The sequence below is a fragment of the Haliaeetus albicilla genome, chromosome 4, assembly GCF_947461875.1.
Source record: "Haliaeetus albicilla chromosome 4, bHalAlb1.1, whole genome shotgun sequence".
NCBI lineage: Eukaryota > Metazoa > Chordata > Aves > Accipitriformes > Accipitridae > Haliaeetus > Haliaeetus albicilla.
Genome location: NC_091486.1, coordinates 26,482,467 through 26,509,806, shown reverse-complemented (window position 1 = coordinate 26,509,806; position 27,340 = coordinate 26,482,467). Strand labels below are relative to the sequence as shown.

At 37.5% G+C, this 27,340-nt stretch overlaps 1 protein-coding gene across 5 annotated transcripts in view; it reads left to right on the top strand.

The window, feature by feature from the left end:
• PDE11A (phosphodiesterase 11A) overlaps window positions 1-27,340 on the top strand; it is a 151,850-nt gene that overhangs the window by 81,969 nt on the left and 42,541 nt on the right. For all 5 annotated transcript variants that reach the window (XM_069781540.1, XM_069781538.1, XM_069781537.1 and 2 more), the window contains exons 7-10: window positions 708-783; window positions 2,267-2,334; window positions 2,711-2,803; window positions 6,192-6,242. In XM_069781540.1, coding sequence (XP_069637641.1) covers window positions 708-783; window positions 2,267-2,334; window positions 2,711-2,803; window positions 6,192-6,242 — 288 coding nt within the window. The remainder of the gene's footprint in view (window positions 1-707; window positions 784-2,266; window positions 2,335-2,710; window positions 2,804-6,191; window positions 6,243-27,340) is intronic.

Below are 27,340 nucleotides of genomic sequence, written 5' to 3'. Positions count from 1 at the left end.
TCAGATTTTGCAGCAATGACCCTAAAGAATAAAGCTTATTAACCACAGAAAAGAGAGAATCAGTGACACTTATAATAAATTGCAAAGTTTTATGCTATATTAGATAGAAAACAATATGAGGCAGAAAATTCTCTTCAGAACTACAGGTCCAATTAAACCTACAGAGAAAATCTCAAATCTTGGTTTTGACCCCATCCTTCCATTTCTTCCTAGCTTGCACTTCTACACAATCATCCTTACTTACTCTTGCCTTTCTTCTGAAAATACGTATTTCCTGAAAGACCCCTTTTATACCTTTGTTAAATCCAATTTCAGTTTGACAATTGGGAAGAGTATTTCTAAGGCATGCCTATGCAATGGAGGTTGTCTCTACTAATCCACCAGTGTAAGTAATCCAGGAATTGTCTGGACCTTGCCTCAATTGCTCTTTGTCTTTAATTCTAAATCAAAGTCAAATAGTATAAGCTTTCAGTGGCAAAGGTGGCGATGTTTGTATTTTCTTTGGCAATTTTTAGAATAATCCTTATGATTTTTGGTTAGTCTTACTGTGAATGAGGTTTCAGCAGAAATTTTTTCTGAGTGAGAGCTGATTCACGTGGAATGACATTTGTAAATGTAAACTTACTCCTTGACATTTCTATTACTAAAATGTGAAAGGCTGCAAATGGTACCTACCACTAATGGAAGCTCTCATTTCTATGTTTTAGGCTGACCAGATTTCTGGCTTTCACATAAGATCTGTTCTGTGTGTCCCTATATGGAATAGCAACCACCAAATAATTGGTAAGACCTTCCTCATAGCTGCATCATTTTTGTGCTAATGTAACTTTAATTCTGTCTTTTTAATTCTGTGTTCCTTTTTCTTCTTTTTCCCAGCTGAATATTGTTAAGAAGTTACAGTACCTAGGATGCATGCTAAGTATCCAAGAAGGGATGTTTTGATTTGGATACTGTATGGACTTTTTCAGCTTTCCCATTGTGTCATTGTTAAGTTATATGTTGTACTGAAATTTGAAGACTAATGAGATGAAAACAGAAATTCTAACAATATTAGTTAAAAATGTTTGATATGCTTTGATACTTTTCTTGGGTCTCCCTTTTTTGTACATAACTCAGGCAAGTGTTTCTGCAGTCAAGCAAAGTGGTCATTTCCCTCTTAGATGATAAACTACAGTCAGGGGAGATTTACTGGAGAGGCTGTGGCAGCTGTTAGAATTGCCTGTGGCAGTGGTGTGTGCTGGATCCGGACATGACAAGGTTTTCTTGCTTGTTTGATAGGATGCTTCGCAGCTATGATACACCTGCAGTTGGTCCTGCATTATTACCTGCTTTTGGTACAAAAAGGAGCGGCATGTATAAATAACAGTGCCAGATTCCTCTGTTAACTTTTCACAGAAGAATTCAGGTCAAAGCAATAGCAATTTAAACCGGCAGGGTGAGACTTACATCCCTGTGTGTTGTGGCTGTCAGTGAGAGCCGAGATCAGTAGTGCATTGCTGAAGGCACTCGGTGCCATGCAGGATCAGGATCTTTGAGCTTATTCAGCAGAGATGATGTGGGAATTGAGTCTTTTAAAAAATATGGCTCATTGTTTGTTGTGAAGTGCGTATTGCCTTAAAGAGGTAGAAAGAAACCAAACCCTTGACTGCTGATAGCTCTTATGATATTTCTCTAAGGGCATATTGTAGCTAAATGAAATAGAAGTGGTTTGTTGCAGTAGAATTCAGTATTAGTGCAGCTAGAGCCAAGAGCTTTGAACGCTTTTTCTTTTTCAAGTGGTTTAAGGAAATGACTTTTTTTTCATTGGCTCAATGAGAAAAAATTGAGTCATGAGAAAAAACCAACTTATATACCCAGGTGATGCTAAGCCAACTAAGATTTTAGGAATGAAGGTACTGATTCAGCAAATTATACTAGTAACTCCAAATTTCTAGGACAACTTACATCATGATTGCTGTTAGCAAAGTGCTCAAGTCCTTTCCCAAAGAGATCTTTAACCTTTCGTGAAAAGCATTGTGAGTAACTTTTATATTTGCAATATTATACTTGGAGAGTAAAGAATAACAGCTGAAAGTAGTAAACTGAGTCCTGGTATCAAAACAATCAGCCTTTCATGTTTACATCTGTTTAATGATTTTGAGAATAAATATTTGCAGTTTTGCTTTTCAGTTTGAAAGATGTATTTTTAAATTTTACCAATGAATAAAATATTCTGCATTGTGAATTAATGAATTAAGATTATAATTCATATTAACTCTTTCTAAAGGGGTAGCTCAAGTGTTGAACAGGCTTGATGGGAAACCCTTTGATGATGCCGACCAGCGACTGTTTGAAGTAAGAGGCATTCAATTTTGTAGCAATAACATACTTTTTCAGCAGGATTTGGTATTTTTGGGTAGTGCTGCTTCAGTCTGCTCTAGGGAGGGGGGGAAGAATATGTTGTCTGTATTTGTGGTTTGCCATTAATTCTTAGAACTTCTCACTTAATAAGGTTGCATCCTAATTAAAACAAGTTTCTTGCATCTGACCTTTCTCATCTCGTTGAGGCCAGCGACTTGTGTGCGTTCTCAAGATAACCTGAATAAGCATGATTATTCCTAATATTTCCATGCAATTCCTTTTCATGATCAAGTCAGCATTCACCTTGTCGTTTGTATTATAATTGAATTATTATTTACTTTCTTTTCTTTTTTTTTCTTTCTAATTTTAGGCTTTTGTTATTTTTTGTGGCCTGGGCATCAACAACACAATTATGTATGACCAAGTGAAGAAATCCTGGGCAAAACAGTCTGTGGCTCTTGATGTATGTGTATATCTTAATGAAACATTTTCTTGCTCATAAGTGTCACATGTAAAGGAACCCACTGCTTCTGAATTTATTATAGTTAGCATCATTTCCTATATCTACCTCTCTGCACCTTAGAGTGTTGTCTTACTAAGGTAATGCTGAAGGGAAACTTTCTCAGGGTATGCTTAGCTGTGGAGCTTGTGCACAGCTTAAGTAATTTTGAACCTGGGTATCTCATTTGCCTATGTTTTTTACACTAGAAAAGGGGACAGTGATGATGGAGAATCTAGTTTCTTGCAAATATAAGTGTAGGAATTAATCTAGGCATTAAATTTATTTTTTTTTGTCCATCAGTAACTGAAAATTCTTTAGAATTTGATCTTTTAGATAGCTGCTTCTTGTTTTTCTAGTGTTGTAAACGCTAAGTAAAACATACTGTGAACAGGAGAAAATTTGAAAAAAAGTGATCATCATCACAGGGTTTTTTAGTATCAAAAGCAACATCTGCTGAACCCTTACCAAATATAAGTCTTGCCAGAATTATGTGAAAGCAGGATGGCTGGCAGCTCAGTAAGAGCTCTGCTGTGGGTCAAGGCTGATACATAATGCAAGGTCCTAGCATTCCAACACATCACATCTTTCTAGAAAATACATATAGAGTAGCTAAATAGATGGAAAGCTTTCTCTTTTCTTGCCTGTTGCCTTTGTAGGAATTTCTTCTCCTGTTTCTGCTCCCCCTCCCCATTCATGAAGAATGAAATCTACCAGCTCCTGTAAAACAAAAATACATACCATTTTAAAAAATTATGATTATTTAAGCTTCTATAAGCTAATTCAACAATAAAGCACTATTGTCTATTATATCCTGGAGATTTTAAACATAATAATATTAAAAACAATCTTGGTGAGAACAAAGCTTGGAGTTTTGAGGATAGCTTTACAAATTCGTTATTCCTACTAAAACAATAATTAAGAATGGCTTGAATGAAATTTAAGTTCTTTTAAAAAGCATTATGCAAGACTGATTAATCTTAAAACATTCCTCTGATGAAAGGGTAATGTCGCTAAGATTGCAGTATTGTTTTAAATTTCACATGTGATAAGAGAAGAAAATGATCTAGCTCTCCCTCGTGTGTGTACCCTTTAACTGTGTAACTCCTCTGAGTTTATACAATACCCACTGTTACAATAAGGCCACAAAAATAGCATTGGCCTGATTGAGATATGAATTATTCTTTATTAAAACAAGAATCAAATCAAACTGGATTGCTTTGAAGATGGCTTTTCTTTTTCTTTGCTTTAGGGTTGGAGGTATTTATCTATGTATTGGGGACCTATCCTGTAAAGCACGTAGGCATGTTAAGGCTTTTTGAACTCAATAGGACTGTGTTTAAAAAAACATTCTAAATATAAGTGGCTTTTTTTATTATTCCTGTATATGTATTCAGTTAGGAAGAAAAGTTAAAAGCTTTCCTTTTGAGGCCTCCTGCAGGGTTCCTTGTTCTTTACATATCATACTCATGAATTACTCTAAGCCCTCATATGCCCTGGATATTTGTGCAATATGACACCTTAGAATGAATACTCCTCCTGGCAAGAAAAACAAGCAGTGCCAGATATCATACTCAGATACATAGGGTTGAAAGTTAACATAGAAGTTTGTTATTTACTACTGAAATCAAGGAAACTTAAATTTCTTGGTTTAAAATACAGCTTCTTTCTTTGATCTAAAAAAGACTAATAGCCATGTAGCTTGAATGTAGATTATAAGTTTGATAAATGGCCACTATGCTTCAGTGAAGAGTAATTCTCTCTATAAATGAGCAACAACCCATGATAATATTTGTGTAAAGTGATTGAAGATACAGCAGAAAAGTACTGAACAAAAGAATGGTGTATGCTGAAGGACTGCGAATCCATTTTTCAGTAATAGAATACTTTATTAGTATTTATGTATTTAGCTAGGATGGCAATGAATGGCATTTGAAAATGACATTGATATCAGATGTAAAATAAATCAATTTGATATATACCATAATAAGATTCTTATCCAGATATACAGATACTGTTTTTCATGTAGAATTCTCATAAGATTGACTAATAAACAGAAGACCAAAACGTAAAAAAAATATGGGTAAAGTTTGACAGTAGGATGCCATATGGTTTAAAACCAGGCTAAATACTGTTTTATATATTAAGGATGCAAAATTTGCAAATGATTAAAAAATCAGAATAATCAATATTAAGGAAGACTGTGTAAAAATCTAGAGGGATATAATGAGTGCAGATAAAGGAGAAGCTTGACAAGAATTTTGGTATTAAGTGTAATCTGTCATAGCAGAAGACAATTTTACTAATCTTATAGATTTCTGAGAGAAGCTACAATATGGTTGGACAGAAAAATAGATACTGTTTGAGGAAGGACATGATGTATAGTTATAGAAAGTAAAATGTGGGATAGAACAAGTGAATTGGTGTTTGTTATTTATTCTTTTATAGTGCAGGAATGATTTCCTGTTACTGTAAAATATGACATCTTTAAAATTGATATGAGTAAATACATCTTGGGACTTATTGCCACAAGGTATTGCAAGCCAAGGGCATTTGAGATAGAGTTTAGGATATGAGTAACACAGACTTTCATAGATGAAAACAATTTCAAAATGAGAAATATGTATCAAAGCTTTAGCACATAAGCAGATGGGGTGTTGCTGTGTGCTGAGGAGGACCTGTCCTAGGAGTGCTCTGGCTCTGTGAGCTCCCTCATGGACCAGCACCTCGTCCCACATGCAGTCAGACCTTGGTGGGTCCAGGACACAGGGTGGCTCTTGCACCTTCTGGAGTGCTTGTTTAATGTTAGTATCATCACGTAAGGATATAATGTATTCCATGTTAAATGTATGCATACTTATAGGTAATAAGGGGAGGTGTGCACTTTGTGCATTTTATTTGATGCTTTCATCTCCAGAATGGTATTGAAGAGAATGTCAGGCAGAGCATAGAGGTGCTAATTTGCATGCAGTGATATGCCACTAGCAAAGGCTTTAAAGCTTTGCGTTACGGAAAAAGGCATTATTTAAAGTCTATAAATCTGCTGTTATTTTTACATTAAATTCTTTCTCTTTTAATTGTAGAACTCCAGGAGAACAATGTAGGAATGCTTATAATATTAAATTACTTACTGTCCATGAAGTCCTATAAAATTCCCTGCAACATAAATGCCACATGTATACCTGATAACCTGCAATTAGTTATTATATGCTGTCATTCAGAACTGGATTACCATGCATAAATATTAATTAAATTTGTTTTAAACATCATTGATTAGACTGCAGTACAGAGCCCTATTATTTCTACTTGTCAAGTCTACAAAAATGGTTTTTTATCTTTTGTTATTTGGCAGGTGTTATCTTATCATGCAACATGTTCGAAGGCAGAAGTTGATAAATTTAAGGTAAGAATTTAAGTTTTTATTTATTTCTGAAAATATAACAGTAAATTAAAATGGATGTAGATTATCTGAGAGAAAAGTTTTACATCAAAAGCAGAAAATCTTACTAACAATGGTTTACAAAGGATGTATTACATGTTAGGCTGTTAGGCAAGGAAAGTGGAAAAAATCTTTGAAAGGGTAAAGAGCTGCAGTGACGGGTGCACAGTGGCAAAAGACCATTGTCCCAGCACCAGCTGCTGGAACTACGCATCAGTGTGGGTTTGGTGGTGTCCTCAGCAAGAGCTAGCATAGTGTCGTGGTTTAACCCAGCCAGCAACTAAGCACCACTCAGCCACTCACTCACTTCTCCCCCTTCCCCCCCAGTGGGATGGGGGAGAAAATCGGGACAAAGAAGCAAAATCCATGGGTTGATATAAGAACGGTTTAATAGAACAGAAAAGAAGAAACTAATAATGATAATGATAACACTAATAAAATGACAACAGCAACAATAAAAGCATTGGAATGTACAAATGATGCGCAGGGCAACTGCTCACCACCCGCCGACCGACACCCCGCTAGTCCCCAAGAGGCGATTCCCCATCCCCACTTCCCAGTTCCTATACTGGATGGGACGTCCCATGGTATGGAATACCCTGTTGGCCACTTTGGGTCAGGTGCCCTTTCTGTGTCCTGTGCCAACTTCTTGTGCCCCTCCAGCTTTCTCACTGGCTGGGCATGAGAAGCTGAAAAATCCTTGACTTTAGTGTAAACACTACTTAGCAACAACTGAAAACATCAGTGTTACCAACATTCTTCACATACTGAACTCAAAACATAGCACTGTACCAGCTACTAGGAAGACAGTTAACTCTATCTCAGCTGAAACCAGGACACATAGGGAAGTCATACCACAGTGGGAGGGGAGGAAGAGGCTAGAGAAAATGAGAGGAACTTGAGACTTTACATGCTTATAGTGTGGAAGCTGTCCTATGCTTACTAAAAAAGCAGAACATTCACTAGCAAGATTGTGCATAGGCTCAGAAGGCTGGACGTGAAGGTGAGATACTTCTAACTTCTGTAGGTCCCCTGGGCAGAACCATAAAGCGATGTGTGCTGAACATAGCATTGCTAGGGACCAGTAATTATGGGTTCTCACTGAATCCTGCCTTGCTAATGGGTAGAGAGTAGGGGAAATGATGACCTTGCTCTTTCATCACTGCCAGCACTCCAGAGCTGCTTTTGTGATAGGCTTTGTCCTTTTCTGCTTGAGGAAACACTAGGGAAACTTGGTGGCACTTTACTTGGCTATGAGGAGTCAGTGTTGTAGAGGATTCCTCAAAGCTGTTTGCGAGGCTCCTGTAGTGGGTATCAGTGTTGGTCTCCTGTACACAAAGTGCATCAGAGACTGTGGTGAGGTCTGGGAAGGAGATCTGGACTGTTGTGTCCCCACACTGCTGACGTTCCCTGCTGTGGCTCACTGGCACCTGTCTGGCTGAAAAATAGTTGTTTGATGGTTATTTTGACACTTGGCTGGCTGGCTGCAACCTGATCTCTGCACCATGGGTGGAAGGGGAAGCTGTGGGTGACTTAGCAGAGCTCATACTGATGACTTACCTGGGCTGAGGAAGGGCAGCTATTGCTAGTTAGTTCATTATTTTGTAGATTATTGCCCAAACAATGTGCCTTAGAACTCTATCAATACCTGGTGATAAGGGTGTTATATTCTCCCTCCATTGTAGTTCTCGCTGTAGTTACCCACCCTTTTGTAAGATGAAGATTAGATTACTGAATTATTGCTGGAATCAAACAGGGTTGAAGATCATTCCAATGGTGTAGCCAGCAGAAAATACTTCTGTGTGCTTACTAAGCTGTATTTTATGTTTGGCAAAAAGAACACTGAATGCTGTGTGAGAGAGAGGGGAAAGAAAGGGATAAAGGACCATAATTTTTTTTTTTTTTTTTTTTTTTTAGTTTAGTTTACCTTAGTATAAGCATCTACAATACAGTTTCTGTGACTGTCAGAATTCAACCAATATCTTTCTACATACCAGTGGGCCATACTTCTTGGTTGCTGTCAGGCATTGAAAGACAGTTCTCCATCATGGTCTATGTAGTTGAAATAAAAGCCTGCTATTTTACTCTTTGGACTTAGATACTAGTGTGATGAGGAACTATTCTACTTGTTTTCCCAGGTGTCTTCATTAATAGATTTGCCAGTCTCCAAGTAAGGAATGTCTTGTTATCTATTTACCTTGGAGGCATGTAACTATCCATTTAATGGTCACTGATAAGGTAAAGGGTAATGAAAAGCATTTATTCATTAGTAACCCTGATAGGTACATTTTTATAAAGAACATAGATGAGAAAATGAGGAATATAACCAAGCTTAAACTAAGCTGAGATAATTTTTCAGAAAAATTTTCCCTTTCCTATATCCAGTTGTTGCTTTCAATTCCTGACAAAATGAGTGCCAGGTGGTCTTTGTTAATGCTTTACACCACTGGTTGTAAACAAAACAAAACAACAAAAACCCAGAGAGGACTAGCATGTCTTGTGGGCCTTCAACAGAGAGCTCATCCCCAGAGAGGGCCATCCATCTGTGGGATGAAATTGCTCCCATCTCCCCCCTTGCAGAGCTCTGGCAGCCAGTCACCCTGCCAAGATCTCCTGGGGCATCCTACCCTGAAATCACTACTCTTTTCTCTGTTTGTTATATTGTTATATTTTGTATAAGTCCTTTGTTATATTAGGGTCATCTTCTAGACTTGTCTGGCTAATAAACAATTCCTCCCTCTGGGGGGTGTTTGGGGCTAAAACTGTCCCCTCTCCCTTTGGTGATTTATTGGCAGATGTCAGGGGAAATGTCTGTTATGATTTACCTGATGTTCTGGTTCAGTCAGAACAGTAACAAACGCACATGATAGAAACATCTCAATGAGAGTAATGCCAGTAGTTCACTACTGGCTCTTGACTGACATGGGACCTAACAGTAATTAATGACTTCGGAGTGACAATACGTTTGAGTTGACAATTTTTCAACATATTACCCCAAATATACTGTACTGGACCCCAGCAGCTTGGAAATAATTACATATTCTTCCTCTGAGTTCAAGTTGCTTATTTCCATCTTTGTCATCTTATTTCTTTATAGTCTTAATAAAATGCTTTTCCATTAATTTTTATTTGCCTAAGATCTCAAGAATATTCTGATACAAAGTGAAAAATTGCAAGTGTACTTGAAGTTTTTTTCCTCTGGCTTTTACCAGTGAATTAATTTTATTGCATTACAGGAAGCCTACCAAAACTAGTTAAAGTTGATTTTTTACTTGAAATTTTGTTAATAATTTCCTACTGTTATTGAATGAATTCACAAATATACAAATCCACAAATATACCTGATATTTTTTTAAGAGCTAAACGTAATCATTGTGAGCAGTTCTGTAAAATAAATAACATTTATTTCTGTTACTACTAGTACTGTCTAAGAATTAATGAAACAGCAAAAAACCCCACCTCAATAAGAAACCCTTAAGAAATGAAATACCTTTCTCCAGATGCTAGGATGGAAAAAAGTGCAGAGCACCATTGGTTGTGGAGCTGGAAAATACAGAGGGAAGTTCACAGTATGGAACAATGAAACATGAGTGTATGATAATGGACCATGTCACGCAATTGGCCTATTCCATATTTCTGATTTCTACAACTGTCTAAAAACAAAGCAGCAACATAGATTCACATTGAACTGGTTTTTTGCACATTTTTGAAGGGATTCCACTTCTGGTGTTACTAGAATATAGCTTTCACTAAAAAAAAATCTGAAAGCCAAGTTTAAAAATGCTTATATCATTAGAAATTTTTCTGTTAATGAATAGATGGGGGTTTTTTCTCAGAAGAGACTCCAATTACATGAATCATTACTGTAAAAATTCGTGTCACCAGTCCTTTTCATTATTTGCATTAAAGCTTTTGGGATTCATTAGCACTGATGCTAGCAGGCACGCATTTCTCAGGAGGCCAGCACGAGCAGGACCAGTGTAAGGCTCAGACACAGTGTAGGTAGGTGCAGCTCTGCTGACCTGGATGGAGCCACCCACTCAGTCTGCTGCCTGCGCCCAGGGGAAATGGGAATGGAAAATTCATGCCCTTAACCCAGTGAGTTTGCTTTAGTGATGAGAGAGGGGGCTTAGCCCTCCAGGTAGACACAAGTGGAACTGCAGAGATTGGGATTCAGAGCTTGAGCAAATCCTTTAGTCTCTATAGGTGATAATCTGGCCCCGGGGAAGGTAATGGGAGGTTTGCCATTGATTTCAGTAGGATGTTGGTGTCTTCGGCTTTGGCATGTGTAAAATTGCATAGAAATGTTCCCTCCACCACCTTCCATCTATTTATTCATGGCAGTCAGTCTTTTATACTGCGTTTTCTGATAGAAGATCTCTTAAAAAAGTTAAAATTTAAGATCCAGATCTCTTTTTATGCCAGTTTAAAATGTAGGTTAAGTGAAAACTTGAGTTGTCATGCAGTGTAAAATGGGTCCTTTTTCCTGAAAACAGCTAGGTTTTTAAAATGGGGAAGAACATATAAAACCTTAATTGATAGAGTTTCAATAGCAGGCAATCGAATCAGATTAATTATTAATGAGAATTAATTGTGGGATATCTACCATTATTCCTGTATTTGGGATATGCACTGTGCTTCCAGGTTCTAAGAAAGAGGATGTGGGTTTTGAGAATGATTTACAGGATTAAAGCAAGAGCAATGAAAACATACAATTTACAGTAAGTATTGTACATAGACTCTCCATTGCCAGATTATTTTACATCTATTTGCTACTAAATATTTTTCAATTTTGATTATTTATTTATTTTTTTAAAATCTAGATTATGATGGCTTCCAAAAAAGGAAAATCACGCAAATCTGATACTGCTAAGTTCATTTAAACTGCATAATATTTTTTAGGTTTTCTGATATGTGCTGCATTACTGTGATAGGCAGATTTCTGATACCATTGATCTAGATATAGAGAGAAAAATTAAACTTTACTTTTCATGGGCATTTTCAAGTAAAACAAATGAAAAAATCCACCTTGAGTGCAAATATTTCTTGTACCTCTGAGAATATTTGTGTGAAGTCTTGAGCCTGATTTATCACAATGCTTCTCCTCACTTGCATCTATGTAACTACACTAAATTCAAACTGTATTTTGGCACAATAAGCTAAAGAAATGCACCAATGACTCATACCCATATCAATATTAATTTTATTTTTTAAAGAAATTAGAAATAGGTATGATTTTAAAAACTGTGGCAACTCAGTTTTCTCTTGTATTTCAGACTTAAAAGACAATTCCATTATTTCTGTTGTGTACTAGCACTAGTGTTTTGCTATAAGCATTTGTATTTTTGGAATAGAAAAATGTAAGACAAGTGAAGTCTGATTAATCTAAGATTGATGCTATCTTATAGCATTGTCCTGTAGTGCCAGCTTTCTTCTCATTGAAATGCAGGTTCTCCAAGCCTAAAAATAGTTGTCTTTTAGACAAATATAGAAAGCCAAGATACACGAGTAATGAATGCAGAACTGTGTCCAGGACAGGATATTTATAGCAAGAGTTACTGACTTCCGAGACAGTAATGAACAAGTCCTGTGACTTAGCAAGCAGTCCTACAAACACACATCACCTTTAAATTTAACTAATATAGTTTCCAAAGAGAATATGTAAACAGTATCCTATTATGGATAATATATAAGAAGCTCTTTTTAAACAGCTAACCTAATTGTGCAGCTGTGAATGGTATAAGCCAGATCAATATTTAATGACTATGATGCATTATTTATAGCCCTGTGAGAGATTCCCTTTTTTAGGTCAAACAGCACAGAGGAGAGCTACACAACGGAAAATAATGTATCACCTGCTTTACAGAATCTTCGATTCAAAATGTAGCGTGAATAACAATTCCTGTATTTCTCAGTTCCATAGCCTGAGGTATGGCTAGTTAAGACCTACTTCCACATAAGATGGCTTTTGTGTCTCTCTTAAAAACACAGACACTTAACTAAATAATGATGGAAAGAGTTGAACCAAAAAAGGAGACTTTCAGGACTGCTATTTTATATGACAATGTAAACAGTTGAATCCATGAAAGATGATGGATTTAAGTGAATTTGATACTTGGAGTGCGTTATATGTATGATATAAAATGAACTTGTTATTCATGTCTTATGCTGTTACAATTTTATACCCACCTTTAAATTGCATAACAGCAAGCAACGCAATTAAAAATTGGATTTTATACATTAATTTTATCTCCAATCCCTGTAAGGATTGGGAAAGCATTCATAGGCTATGTTATTTTCTGCTGTGATGCCATCTTTCAATTTAGAACTATTTCAGTTACTTTTATGTTCTGGTAATTAAATAAGTTGTAGTGGTTTATAATAATTACATTATAGTCTTCCTCAGTAATTAAATTTCAGAAAGGCAAGCTGGCCTTTGTGTTTTGGCCCACTTATGAAATATTGCCATTTTAATATATACAGCTAGAAGATGTGGGTTTTATGCACATGCATTTTATGCATGACACTGCCATTTCAATCTGTTTGGTAACATGGGTTTACCAAGGACAGAAGGCATGTAATCATACTGCAAAGTCAGTATTGCAAGCCATGGTCCTAGCCATGCATATGGTGAAACACATACAGATCTTGAGAGACCTACAATTCTGTGTAAGTTCATTAAGTTATTCACGTGCTTAAGTATTTTTTAGATTGTCCACCAAGGCTAGTCACACAGACTCTTGGACTCCTTTGGCTGTAACAGGAGGGACTGTGCTGGCACCGAGCTTTTCCCCAGTGCTATTCCAGCTGCTCAGGTTCCACTGAGAGTAGCCACAACAGGGAAAAATATAAGGAGAAATCTTGAGGGCTTAAGTGTTAATATTGAGCTGTGTTCCCTTTTTCCCGTTTGAGAAATGCACATGTTCACAAGATGTAAAACACAGTTTATTGCTCTGCTTTTCCACGTGCACTGCCCACATAAGACAAGACCCAAAGCACAGTATTCAGAGTTTCATAATTCATGAAACTGAGGTCTTTATTGTATTACATTATTTCATACACTTTTACATGTGCCTATGTCTTCAGTTGTCATGGAAACAAGAGCTCAGGAACACATTGCATACACTGAAAATTATTAAAAATAATAAATAATGATTAAAAATAAAATACTGGGGTTTTCATACTAGTTTCTGAAATGTGAGGCTGTCGTCTGTTGACATCAGACTAGTGCTCTAGTTCAAAAATATATAAAACTAAAAATTTTTTTTCTATTTCAATGAAGAGAGGGAATGGCATAGAGAAGAGGAGCAGGGAAAGATTGTTCATGGTCTTTTCTCAAACAGTGTTTAGGTTTAGGGACATCAAATGAAATTATCAGGGTACAGATTTTAATCTGACTAAAGATCTCTCTTCAGCAAACATAGTTCAACTATATGACCTATCACCATAGGTGTTAATGAGTTAAAAACGATGAATTAACAGAAGGAAAAGGCAAATGAGGACTGTTGTACGAAGGCAGTCATCTCTGGCTCAGGAAATTGCCGAAGATGAGAGGATTGCACCAAGGAAGTATATTTTCTCAGTTAATATAGTCTTCCCAAATCTTGGTCACTCTGAAAGCTAAGGTACAGGGCTTAGAAGGACCTTTGGTCTGACACAATACAACTATTCTTCTGTTATTTGTCAAAGCCTTCCAAGAGCACTGCTTGGAAAAAAAAAATAGGAAACTACATTCTTTGCATCACTTTTTATCACCCAGAAAAGAGACCACACCTTCTATGTTTACAATGAAGAGAAATGTGCTTTGACTTGATCATTACTGTCATAAATCTCAGAAATTGCAGATACCAGGGTTAGATGAAAAATCCCATGTTTGCTGAATTTTTTGGTTTAGTACGAGCTGTTTCTTTTCCTTCCTCAACCCCTTGCCCCTGGAAGCATTTCTGGATTGTCCTGCTAAGCTATTCTTCAGCTCCTTGTCTCAGTGCTGGGACCTGTGATTCTCAGGTGCACTTCTCATACAACAGCCCTTCTCATACAGATATTGATACCGTCATGAAACTTGTTCCAGTGTGATGGGTTTTATTGAGAATAAGGCATATAAAAGATCAGTATAACAGTTTGTGGGGGAAAAAAATTGAGGTTTTTTGCTTTAATTTCTTCCATGAGGAATTTTATCAGAAATAATAAGGTGGGATAACTTCAGTGAGTCAGAGGCATGAGAGGCACCTGTTTATGAATTACTTTTGGAGCTGTCCTACTAGATGAGTGTCATACTACAGTGTCTACCCTAATTCCAGGGATAGTTAATAGAAAAAGCTAATGGGAATTCTGAATTTGCTTTCAAAAATTTAAACATTCAGTTTTATTGAGATTTCAGCATTTGAATTTACCAGCTTTGTAGTTGATCAAGATGAGATTAAATTGTTGCAAAAGGTCACTGAAAGGATTCCTCTTGTATTTCTAAAGTGACCACATTTATTGTTTCCAGGTAAAAACATGGAACTCTCAGAGTAAAATGTTCCCTTCCCTCCAGGGCAGATGAAATATGAATTTTCCAGGATGTTGTGGAGGGAGGGTTTACATGGAGTATTTTAACCTGGTGATGCCCAGGCACTGAGCTGCTCCCTGAAGCAGCCAGCCCTCTTTGTTGGCTATAGAGGGGTAAAGGGAGGTTATAGCAGTCATGAGGAGTACATCCACCCTGTCTGCCTACCTTTGAATATTTATAGTCTAACTGGGCATGTTCCTTGCCCTTGTCTTGTCATATCATCTGAGCAGGGCGCTTCTTCATGTTTTTGTTTCCCTTCTGCAGAGGGGGCAGGAATATTAAAACAGTGAAAGATTTCAATATTTCTGCTTTCTGACTGCAAAAGATTTGTATGATGCAACTGTGTTGCATTTGTATGACAAGCCTGCACAAAACCAGTTTATTTTGTAGCGTAGGAGACAAGTAAATCCTGTTTTAAAAAAATTTTTCCCTTGAGGAAAAGCTATATATGATTTGAAAGAGTTAAGGCAAAAAAAGAAACCTGTGGCCTGGAAGCTAGATAAAGCCCACAATTTATTCATGCCCAGACAATTTTTTCTGTTCATTTATGAGTTTAGCACAGGTCATTAAATGAATTTGTAAAAGGGATAGGTTTCCTTCAGCAAGGAATAGGTTCTGGTCTGTGGATTACGTCAGGGCAAGCGCATAATGCAGATGTCAATAAGGAACTTCCTGTGGGATTTTATTAATAGACAAAGGCAAGATGTATTTATTCTTAAGTGTTTATGCTATACAGAATAATACCTGAATACATTTATGCTGTAGGTTAAAAAGAAGGGAGCTTGAGGGTTAGGATTAAAAAGTATGAAAAATCAACACTGATATTCTGACTGCAGAGTAAAGACACACAGTCACTAGAAATATTAAATAATAAATGACTATTTCTAAGATCAGCTACTTCATAACTAGACCAGAGCTTAAATCTTCTTGTTAAATACCTTAACAAGTAATAAACTTCAATCACTGAAAATAATAGAAAATTACAATTACATGCATCGTCAAAACTGGTCTTTGTACTAATTTTTTTTAAAAGCCTGCTTCTGTAAAGCTGAAATAGATTTCAGATGATTTAGAAAATAATTCTAAGAATTTCTGCTATACTCTAATTTTCTTTTACAGTACTAAAAAAACCATTCTAAGTAGTTTAAAATATTACTGACTTATCACCTTTAATACTTACTGGCTGTTTTTCAGTTTCTTAGTAATTATACATACTAATACAGTGGTACTTCAACAACAGAAATTTTCAGCAGAGGAGTAATAAAACACTTATCGTTATTAATTTACCCATACTAAAAAATGTGTGCTTCTACTTTGCTGCTTTGTAATACTGCGTTTTGTTATTTACATAGGGAATTTTGCATTTCTTGCATCTGTTTTCATATCCAAAACCACAGTTGCCCCAGGACTTGAGAATGTTTAGGAAAACAAATTAAAAATAGCAATTGTTGGGGATGTAGTATTGCTCACAAGTGAAGGTAAAATGATTTATTGTCCAACAGACCTTTTTTCTGTCCTTCAATCTGATCGGTCATCATACTCCACAAGAATCTCTTGTCAGCTAGAAAGCATCAAAGAATAAAGATAGTTCAACATTGCTACACCATTTAGCCAACGACCATGCGAAAACTGATAAGGTATAGAATACATTCAAAATGTCATGCAAGCCTGAGGAATATCTGATAAATGATTTAAAAAAAAAAAAAATCAACGCTTGTCAAATGATAAAGTAGTATGCTTCAGTCAGTGACAGACTTGGGAATTTATATTTGGAAAGGTTTTCAAACAGGAAGAAAAATCTATCTAGCAAAGACTTGTGCACTTATATTGGACCAGAATAATTTAAAAAATTGGGGTACTTCAGTGAATGGTGGTACTTTAGAAGTTCTTCATTGTGGGTTTATCATGGTTCTTTTGGAATCAATAAGGAGCAAATTATTCCCCATGCGGCTGATAGACATCCCTGGGGCTAGCCCTGTATGTGACAGCTCACTATTCTGAGACCTGCATTCCCAGACTGGCCCAGGAAGACCATTGTGCTGTTTGTCTTAACTTACAGAAGAAAGAATTCTTCAAAGAAATCCAGAAAAAATGGCATAATATTTCACATTTAAAATTATTCTTTATCTGTGCTTGGATTCCTTTTGTAGCCCCAGCAGACTGACAGTTATAACTGGAAATTTTCTGGTTAAAAAAATCAAGTTGCTTTTCACCAAACTTTATTTGGATAGAAATTTTCTAATTGGAATTAATATTATCGATGTTAATTTTAAAATTAATCAAGTTCCTGAGTAGTTGTACTGATCTTAAAACCAGGAAAAAAATATTTTGTTTTCCCTAGCATATACCCTACAAAAAGAAAAAAATACTTTTCTTTGTTTACTTCTGCCTCTATACCGTGTTCTGGCTGCAAACAGTTGTTTGTCATAAATGTTTACTGGTATTGATTTTAAATTATTAATGGCAGTATTTCTATAGGCTTTCTTTTTTACAAAATGTTTTACAAAAGGAAACATAAATGTCCCCCAAAGGAAGAAGGCAGTGTCCTTTAAAGGCTTTTGATGTTGCCAACAAGTTTATGTTAGAGCTAGAACCTTTTTATAATTAAAACTCTAGAAAGTGAAGAATGGGAAATAGATGAGAAACGTTTTTCTGAGATGAATATGTTTGGCCACTGGGTGCCATCCTTGCTCCACTTTAAGGCTGATCGCCTAGCAGCATTTCTGTTAAACTGTAAAATCCTGAAAAAGGTAATACCAGTGCAATTTCACACTATCGTAATGTTTGTGTGTGTGCATGTAATAGAATATGTTAGCAGCATGTCCTTCTTGTATGAGTCACCGGGAGGCTCGGAAGAGGTATCCTCACGGGTTCAGCCATGTTACATCCACAGTCTCATATCCAGCAATTGGGGTTTTTTGCATTCCTCCATCAGCTGGTAAGAGCGAGGCTGTGCTGAAAGACCTCTTCCCACACATGAGTGTGCGAGTGAGTGTGCTCCTGTGCAGTATTAACTTAGGCTCTGGAATTATTTGAAGGAAAAAATTACATGGATGCACACTTGTTTTCTAGATCAATTCATGTTTGGGGTGTATAGGCTTGTGTCATACAAGCAAAACTATGTCTAGCATATATTATGTGAAAAATACAACCTTCTCTGGGTTATTTATTACACTGTTTCATTGTCTTCCTGGGGGGGATTCCTGTATTGTTTTAGTGTCAAAAGTCTCTTGGTTTAGCCTGGGCAAAATCCCAGGCAGAGTAAATGTACTTTCTAACAGAAATTATGTCAGTAGTTCTGCATTTTTAGTCTTTCAAATTTAAAGTATAAACACTTTAAATGTATGAGAAATAGACTCTAGCACTTCTCTTTTCTTGCTGCAACTGTATGGAAAATGTGCAGATTGTACCTAAGGCAAAAACAGGAAACTGAATATTTTATGAGGCCATTTCTGTGAAGCGTTCTGTCATCTTGTGCTTTGCAACAAGCTACACCCAGCTCTGAACGCACACAAAAAAGCTGAGAACATCAGATACCAGTGTTTTCCAGTGCTTTTGTCATCCCCCTGTGCATACAGCATCCTGTTTGCTGCGTTTAAATGTAACTCAATTAACTCTGCTTTCTGTGCTGCCGTGCAGCAGCATGTGTTTTGTCCCAGGCATACAACAAGCTTATGGGCACACAAACAACACCCCCCCAAAACAACAAAAAATGATTTCTATTTTATGGCCTTCATCAACTCTACTGTTAACAGAAGTAGGCGCCTGGCATCAGTTTATCTGTACTTTCCCTGAAGGAGACCCGTTGCTGTGGGTGGTGGTGGGAAAAGGTTGTAAGTGGCATAATCACAGCAATTCCGCGGCAAGTTGTGGCAGGACCTGGTCTGTGGGCAGTGCCTGCCCCAGGGTGGCACAGCAGCGACCGGGGGAAGACCTTGGTGAGCTGGGTGCTGTGGCACAGCGATGTGGCCCCAGTCGGCTCCCAAATCCGGCTCCTTGCCTGGCTCATTTCTCACTTGTCTGCACGTTAACTTGTCTCTCTGCTTGAGTCAGCAGTGGCTGAGCTATTTGTGCACCTCACGGCTTTGTGCCGGGCGTGGGCAATCCTCAGTGTCCCTAAAATGGAGTCATGCAGACAGGCCTCTTTGCTGAGATTCATACCCCCTCGGCTGATGCTGCAGCCCCTCCGCAGCACCAAACATAGGTTAAGGTTATAGGTTATAGGACTATAAGGTTATAGTCAAAAAATTAATTTGGCAGATGCAAGGTGTCTAGGAGAAAAGGAACAGTTATATCAGTCAAATATCATAAGGGCATTTTCATAGGGGCCAGTTAATGTGTATTGTAAGACCTTCATTAAGAACCTTATGAATGACAGGAAACAAGCTCTTCACCTTAAAGTAGTGATAGATGAAAGCAACTTTTGTTTAAAGAAAATTTATAAAGCTAGTATTACATAGGTAGTAAGTAAAGAACTAAATAAATATAAGATTTAAGTGCCTATTATTTGATTTTGTTGAAAGAGCAGGATCTGTATATTTTATTTTTTCCTCAGAAAACACGTGGTGATTAGGCTGTGAGTTGTGTGTGAACTAGAGCTCTGTGCTGCTGTGCAGACTGGGTGCTCAGGCTTTCTCTGCTGGTGTACTTTGTGGGATGAAGGGTGCTGTGGAGGTTGTACGTTCTGCTACAGGGAGAAGAGTTGGGCCTTGTTCAGTCTGCCCTGCAGAAGCCTCACACAGGATAACCCTCTTGACTTGTTAAACTGTAGCAAAATGAAGCTCTAGTGTTTTTTTGGAGAATGCTCTTTGGGGCAGTCCTGAGTGCTCCTAGGGAGTGATTTATGGATTCAGAAAAGGATGGGTGGATTTCTTTGACACCTGCAGTCAGAACTTGACAAAAACTAAGGAGAAAAAGACAAAGATAAAACATATTTTAAGGCCAATCACTGCAATGTTCTCTGTAGTTTTTCTGTAAATGTGTGTTGTAAATTTGAAGGTGTTTTCAATATTATTTATTGTCTACCTGACAATATTTTGCTCTAGCTGTCAGTCTGGCAGACCTGAAATAGGACTTTCTCCCCAGTGGAGCAGTAGCCCACTCATATATTTGCATAACTTTCACCACCAGTCACTGTACTGCCAGCCTGATCTGTCACAGGTGCTAGGAAAGGCAGTTTTGGTGGCCAGCAGGAACACCGTCCAGTGCCACTGCTGGGCACTCCTGCAGCACCGCCACGGCCCCACGGTGGCATGCAACCAGTGGTCCTGCAGATTGGCTTGGGTGCAGTGAGTGCTGCTGGAGTACGTTGGGATGGAAAAAATAGTGTAATACCAGTGTATGTGCTATTATGGCACTGGTGGGGGTTTTGAGGTTTTACTGGTTTGGTTTTGGTGGGGTTTTTTTAGTGTTTGTTCTTGGCAACGCTTTCATTTCTTTCTCTCACGTGCTCTCTCGCACTATGTGTCCAGCTGAGAATTGCAGGCTACAATTTGGGCTGTTCGCCCCCAAAAGAGCCAGTTCTTCCCCGTGCCTTCATGTCACGTCCTCTGTGAGAACCCTGACCCTGTTCCTTCCACCCGTAGTCAGATTTTCCCTCTTCTCAGTCTTCAAGGAAGCAGCTAGAGCCTTCCCTCCCCTTCCTACATAGTCTTGTGAGGAGAAGGCTGCCTTGTATCCCTTTTCCCTTGCCCTCCCAAATTTATAAGCATGAGGGGGTCAGTCTGCATTACCTATTCTGCTCTTCATGGGAGCAACAAAGCTGACTCTCTGCCTACCAAAACCAAGTAAGGCTGTTGTGGGAAATGGCAGCCTTCATGCCTGACACTTTTGTATCACAGAGAAATACTTGCCCTAGGTTTGCTGCCTGTGTTTGTTTAAAATTCTGGGACGGAGACTGAATAGACCCTTTTGTATGAGCTTCTCATCTGCACCAATGGTCATAAAAAGTCGACAGTTGCTAGCCTGTAGTATGTGACACACTGGGTATTTCCTAATCACCATAAGCCAAAAGGACGTGAACACTCCCCTGCACGCCTCGGGAGATCATTGTGTTGAATGTGCATGCCCTGTAAAACCCCAGTCCTAGGCTGCTGTGGTTATGGACTTTGGCCTTAAGAATAATAGATGCTCAGACCATTAATTGTTTTTATTTTATGTCTCTCTTCTTTTAAAATAGAAATTTCTTGTTCCTTTTATAGGCTGCCATATATTTTGTTTCTGTGTACTAGGAAACAACTTTAACATCAAGGATTGATTTTTAGAAACATGAATAATGTATTTTGTGTCTTTTCTATTATAGTTTGTAACAAAAATTTAAAAGTAATACTTTTATCTCTGAAATTTATTATTCCTTTTGATGGGTCCCAGTTTCAGAAAGTGGCATGTTCAGGCAGGACTGGTTGACTGATCAGAAACATTCAAAATACTTCTAGCTTTTTAGCTATAATTCTGGGCTTACCTTTGGAAATGGCATGTGTAATGCTGTAATGACATATCTTCCCTTGTCCTTTTAAAAATAAAATTATAAGAAGGCAAATCCTTTCCTCAGGCACATATAGCCTTATATCAAAAGCAGAAAGTAAATACCATATTGTTGTCCTAAGCCTACAGTGCATGACAATTAAAAAAAATTTCCTAAATGCTATGTTTGATAGTGATATATTGCTTAATAGCTACTTTTCTTCTAATAGAAGAAACAGAATAAATAGCTTGCTTAATGCTGTGAAGTTTCTCTTTTAATTAAAGCAAATACCAGTATTCATGCTAAGCACTAGTTATGTTTGGTAAATGGTCAAACCAAATATAACTCTTTTGAAACAAGACTAAATGCAACTTTCTTTGTTCCACATTTCATGTCTAAATTGCATGTTACATTGTTAATTTGCCAGTAGAGAATGAAGCAGTATGCACCATATATACTTGCTTCAGCTGCAGATCTTGAAACTGGATGCAACAACAGCATTATTCTTGGTTTACAGATGTAAAACTTTGACTAAAATAATGAATGACCTTTCCCAGAAAAGGGCTTAGACACCTACTGTGGGACTTTGGGCAGAGTTTGTGCATTTGCTTTCAGAATTGTAACCCTCTGCTTATCTGTTGGGTTACTCTGAAGAGGTTTAAAATACATAAATCCTATTACAGGGACTGTTGATCTCTTTTATATCTGAGCAGTTGTTGGATAAAACATTCACAGAGTCTGGCGCACAGAAGCAGGGAGACTGACTGGTCTGATGGTGGCAAAGCATGTTTATATGGCAGTGTGAGGTCTCTTTATGTCAGGTTTTCATCCAGCTGCCTTCAGATGAGTCTAAAGGCCCACTCCTATCTCATTCCAGTCTCTGGTTGTGGTTATTTGAATATCCCTTCATACAGTGACCTCATTCAGAGAGTTAGAATTTGGTGAAAGTTGTTGAAGGGCAAATAAAGTTGGGACTTTTTTGACCTGCTTGAGCAGGGACATTGGAATGGCTGGTCTCAAGAGCTCCTTTCCAACCTAAATGATTCTGTGATTCTGCATGATTTCACTCCTGAAGGCAGCAGTAATGCTACTGTGATAATCATGTTAAAAAATCATTGGAATCAAAATCCAGAGGAGAATACACGTGCACACTTTAAATGTCTTCCACACCCTCTCCCCTTTCCTGTAAATATTATAAAATTCTCTTTAAATGTCGCTGTCCTGCTTCTGCTGCGGTTGGTCATTGGAAAAGAGGTGCTAACTCAGCGTTGTGAAGGGCAGAGAGATGCCATCCACAGTCTGCAGTAACAGATGGAGGCCTTTAAAAGCCGGGTTGCTCTGGGCTTTAAAACATCCCTGAGCTGAAACATTTGATTCTTTCTCCTTTGGAGAAAGTAAGAAATGTGTCAGACTGGAACTTAACAGGCTTTGGTCTTCCGTGGCTATGAAGAAGTGCAAAATTTGTCCGCTACTGCTAATAACTGACTATAAAGATACATTTCAAAAGATGCCTGCAGCTATAAATATAAGCAAGTATTTTAGAGGCCTTTATACATGAAAAGAACCCTTTACAAATAAAAAGCTTTGCCATCAGAAAATATTGTCTCCAATATAGCTTGATAGAAGATTAAGTGAGAGATAAAGAAGGCATCGCATTTAAATATTCTCCACTTTGATGCTTTCTGTGCAGGTTTTGATGATCAGCCTTTAAGGTTTTCCAGTTCCTAATCTTCTGAGACAGATTCTAGGTGAGGAGATACTTGAAGGGGGAGTCTTACTTTTTGGCGTATGTCACATTGTCTGAAGCTCCAGTTTCACTATAAAGTATAACTGAGGTCAGATCCTGACCTGCTATTGAAATAGTACATGTACTCCTGACTCAAACAGTGCCCCTAGGAGTTAAGAGGCATACCATATTGTTTTGCCATTCTTTTGCTACATTGGAACATATATTTTATGGGATATCTTTATATGTGTTATATATATTCAAGTTTCTTGTTACTTTTTTTCCATCAGTCTGGCACTATTTTCTGATTAGGAACCCTTGCTAACCATTCCACATGTCATTGTCCATAGGGCTATATCAAAAGTGGACATATTCAGTAGTGGAAGTTACTGTTACAGAATAGTTCTGATATCGCATGGGAAAAAAGCTGAGCATATCAAATGGCAGAATGTGCTATTTTTTTCAACAAAGCCATACTAATATACATATTGGTAGGTTTCAAAATGCTTTCCTTGCATAATAAGCACCGATGTCTTATCCACACAGGTAGTACAACTGAAGCACAGAGTTTAAGCTGACACAGCCAAAGTAGGATTTCAGTCCAGCGTTTTCTGTGTTTGGCTGGACAGCTTCCATGGTAGTGAACATTTTACAAGGAGAATGCTTTCTGAAGAACTTGTCAGTTTCCTTATATCTGATTTTATCACATTATCAAATACGGATATAGAAGATCACAAAGAATATGCTATTAGAAGAGTTAGTACAAAATCATTCAGTAAGCCTTCACTGTCAATCTGTGGAATGATATTTTTGTCCAGTGTTCTTAGTATCAAATGGGATCAAAAATTTTGTTTTCATATAATGTGTAATACTGAATCAGACCCTTGAGCTGTAAGGATCTTCTGTTTAAGAAACTCCTTAAGCTGCCTATCACTGTGTGCCAATTTGTAGGAAATAAGGATGCAATAAGGGGATTATGGCAAGATGAGACAAAATGTAATCACCACCTTGAAATTGCCCTCTCTCCACCACTGACCCAGACTGTCTCAACCAAATTCTGCTATAGGAGATTATTAAATATCCAGAGTGCTATTTCATATTTGTTCCTGGCATGATACAGTTTTTCCTCACATAAGGAGTTTTCTCCCTCTGACCATTTCTTATGCTGGCAGCATGGGACCTATCTGCTGGTCTCCACTGGCAGTACATCTGACTAGCTGGAACAAGAAGACTTTAGCTTAGTATAGCTTTCATATACTGAAAACTAGACTTCCAACTCACGCAGGAAGTTTAGTTTGTAAAACTGTGTGTATCATTAGGGAAATCCATAAAGTTTTTTCCCTGTTTGGAAGGACTGGTGATATGTTTCCAGATCCTAAAATAGCAAGACACCTATCATGAGCTTATACAAGCCATCACACCTACAAGTTATTCAGGACAGGAATCTTGCCCCCTTTCCTTTCACCCATCTCTAAGGCATCATTCTTGTACTATTTATAACTATAAACTGGTTTAAAATTAATTTGTAAAAGGGCATTTGATGGTATGCTTTGCATGTTTTCTCAGTAGCAGTATTGGCCATTATAGTGTGGTATATAACAGAAACTGAAAGTAGGATTAAGAGGAAAGTAATTTGCAGTAACATTAACCAAGCTGAATGTAAAACCTGTCTCTCATTCAGGAAATACGTTCAGTAAGAGCAGCAGAAGTCTCCCTTTATGCTTGTGTTGATTGATTGCGATCACTTCGTTCAGCCCTTACAGTGAGAATGTTGTAAAATGCTCTGTGTATACGTGAGTGCGTATTATACTGCATTTTTCTGTCATATATTTACACATGAACACATAGCGCACAGAAGAAAAAACGACGAATACTTATCTTGTTATCTAGTTGCATGCTAACAATGTTAAAGAAACTATTTTATACATTGTATGTTTTATACATACTTTTAAAACTGTAAAATAATTGTCTTCAGCAGCACTAAGGTGTAAGCATTAAATAGTAGCTTTTATTTCACGTGTTTAGCCTTTCAAAGTTTCCCTAAAACTTTGACTCTTTCACTTCCTTAAGTTTTCCTTCTTAGGTTTTCTTCATCCACAGCAGCCCAAAAGCTTATTAATACTGAACCAGAAACATGATTTTTCTATTCCCGTGGGCTGTCTTTTATAGTGGCCAGAACTGGGACTTTATTGTTGGTAGAAGCCACTTTGGCGTTCCATGTATTTGGAAGTATGATGGTCATTAGTGACATGTGGCCCTGTGGCGGTGGCTGATGTAAGGTAAGGCTCAACCAGTCACCTGTCTCCTAGCTGTTCACACGTATCAAGCAGGCTGTGAAGCAACTTACACGATAGCAAAGAGCTATGAGGAAAGGAGAATCCGTGTCCAATCCCTAATGGAGTACAAAGGCGCTTTTCCTCCTTCCTGTATCCATCCCACCCCATCCCATGCCCATCTGAGTAGGGACTAGCCACAGACCTTGTCTTTATGCTCTCATTCGGGTGCATGGCAGTCTCCTTTTCAAGCTGCCTACAAGTGGGGATAGTTTCCTAGTCTGGTAACTGCTGACTTTGTACTTTATTAGGCAAGACCAGTTGCCTTCTGTGTGTTAAGCCCAACTTGTGTTTGTGGTTCCTTTCAAGACAAATTTTTGCTTTAGTACCAGGGGGTATGGACATGTGACCAGAGGAGGCATGTCTGGCTTTAATTTACCATAAGCTTACAGAAGAGTCATGTGAATTTTTCTCAAGGATGAAGAACATTGAAGTTGCTTGGTCTACAACGTAAAAAGACTTCAGAGTATAATGTTCTTAATTGTTTTTAGAAAGGGGAAATTGAACTTCAAAATGTTCAAAAGGAAGCAAGCCTTTTAAGTGATTCTAAATCACTGGGGTGCTTTAAAAAATAATTTCACTGTAACGTGAATTTTAATTGCCTGCCCCTTCCTCTTATTGTCGTGGTACTTTCATCCCCTCTGTTTTCCTGGAAGAGAGTGTTGTTATTGCTGTTTATTTTAAGAAATCTACTGGAATTTGTCCTGCAGTGCAGCAAAATTTCAAGGATGGGTATGTTTTAATATTCTGTATTATGAATATTTTTTATATCTTTGTAATTAAAAAAATGAAGTTTTAATGACTGCTCTCCTATAAACCCTGGACTGCTGCATTTCCAGTACAAGAAGCTGAGGACAGACAATGCCAGGTGCAGCCAGAATATTGCTGCAGCCCCACAACATATCATTTTTTTAACATTATTCAAATTAGTCTCAACACTCATAATTCTGTTGTTTCCTTTATTGCTGTTGTAAAGCAAATGGTTCTTTTATACAAATGTTATCTCCTGGCTATTAATTCAGCAGTTATTTTGGATTATGGCACTCCTGTTAAATTTAGGAATGTAAAACGTCATAAATATTTAAAAGTTTCAGACTGACATGGGAAGAAATTGGTTTTGACTTGCTTTGTTAATATCCTGTTGTTCAGTTTGTAATAGATTTGGAATATGTTGTTATTTCTCCACTGTCTGACAAAGGGAAAAACAATTGTAGTTGAGCAACTGCTTCAAGTGTTCTCCCTTGAATTGTAACAGGCTGGTAAAAGTGCTTGTTTCCAGTAAAAAATAGCAAGGAAAATATCTGTTTTTCCTTTAAGAGGACAAAAAGGTGAAAATTTTAATCAGAGCTCACTTCAAAGTTAATGAAAATGTAGCAGTAGGTTTGTAAAGATAGTTTCAATAAAACAATTTCAAGTAGGTCTACTTACAATCAAGTGCTTCTGTTTCAGCATCTTTGTTATTTAAACTTCTCTCTAAGGAACAAACAGGTAAGATGAACAAATGTGTTTCTTCCTTCAGAGACATTTTATAAAGAATGCATTTACTATGCAATGAGTGTATTCATGGACTAAATATTAGTATGCATCTTGAGTATCCCCCAAAGCTCTGAAGATTAGCTGAATGATAAAGTCACAATTTTTGTAAGACTGCTGAAGGTCTGGACAGCACAGTCTCTGGGCCAGCATTCCTGTTTCACACCTAACCGTATTTTCTTTCTTTCTTTACCTCAGAAGTAAATACATAGCTTTTCAGACAGATCTTAAAGGATGTTAAGGTTGGGATCATCTAGAAGTATTTAAAGTGTTTCAATAATTATCAAAAAAACCCCGCTGAGTTGATTCAACCTGGATGAGTATGCTAGCAGACAAAGTAAGTATGCAGTTAACAGAGCTCACATCTCTGCCTGCATGCTCCAGAGCTTCTTCAGCTGTGTCCTGAGATGACACTTGACTTGATGGGTTTGTTGTATTTTCTATGTAAGTTAACCT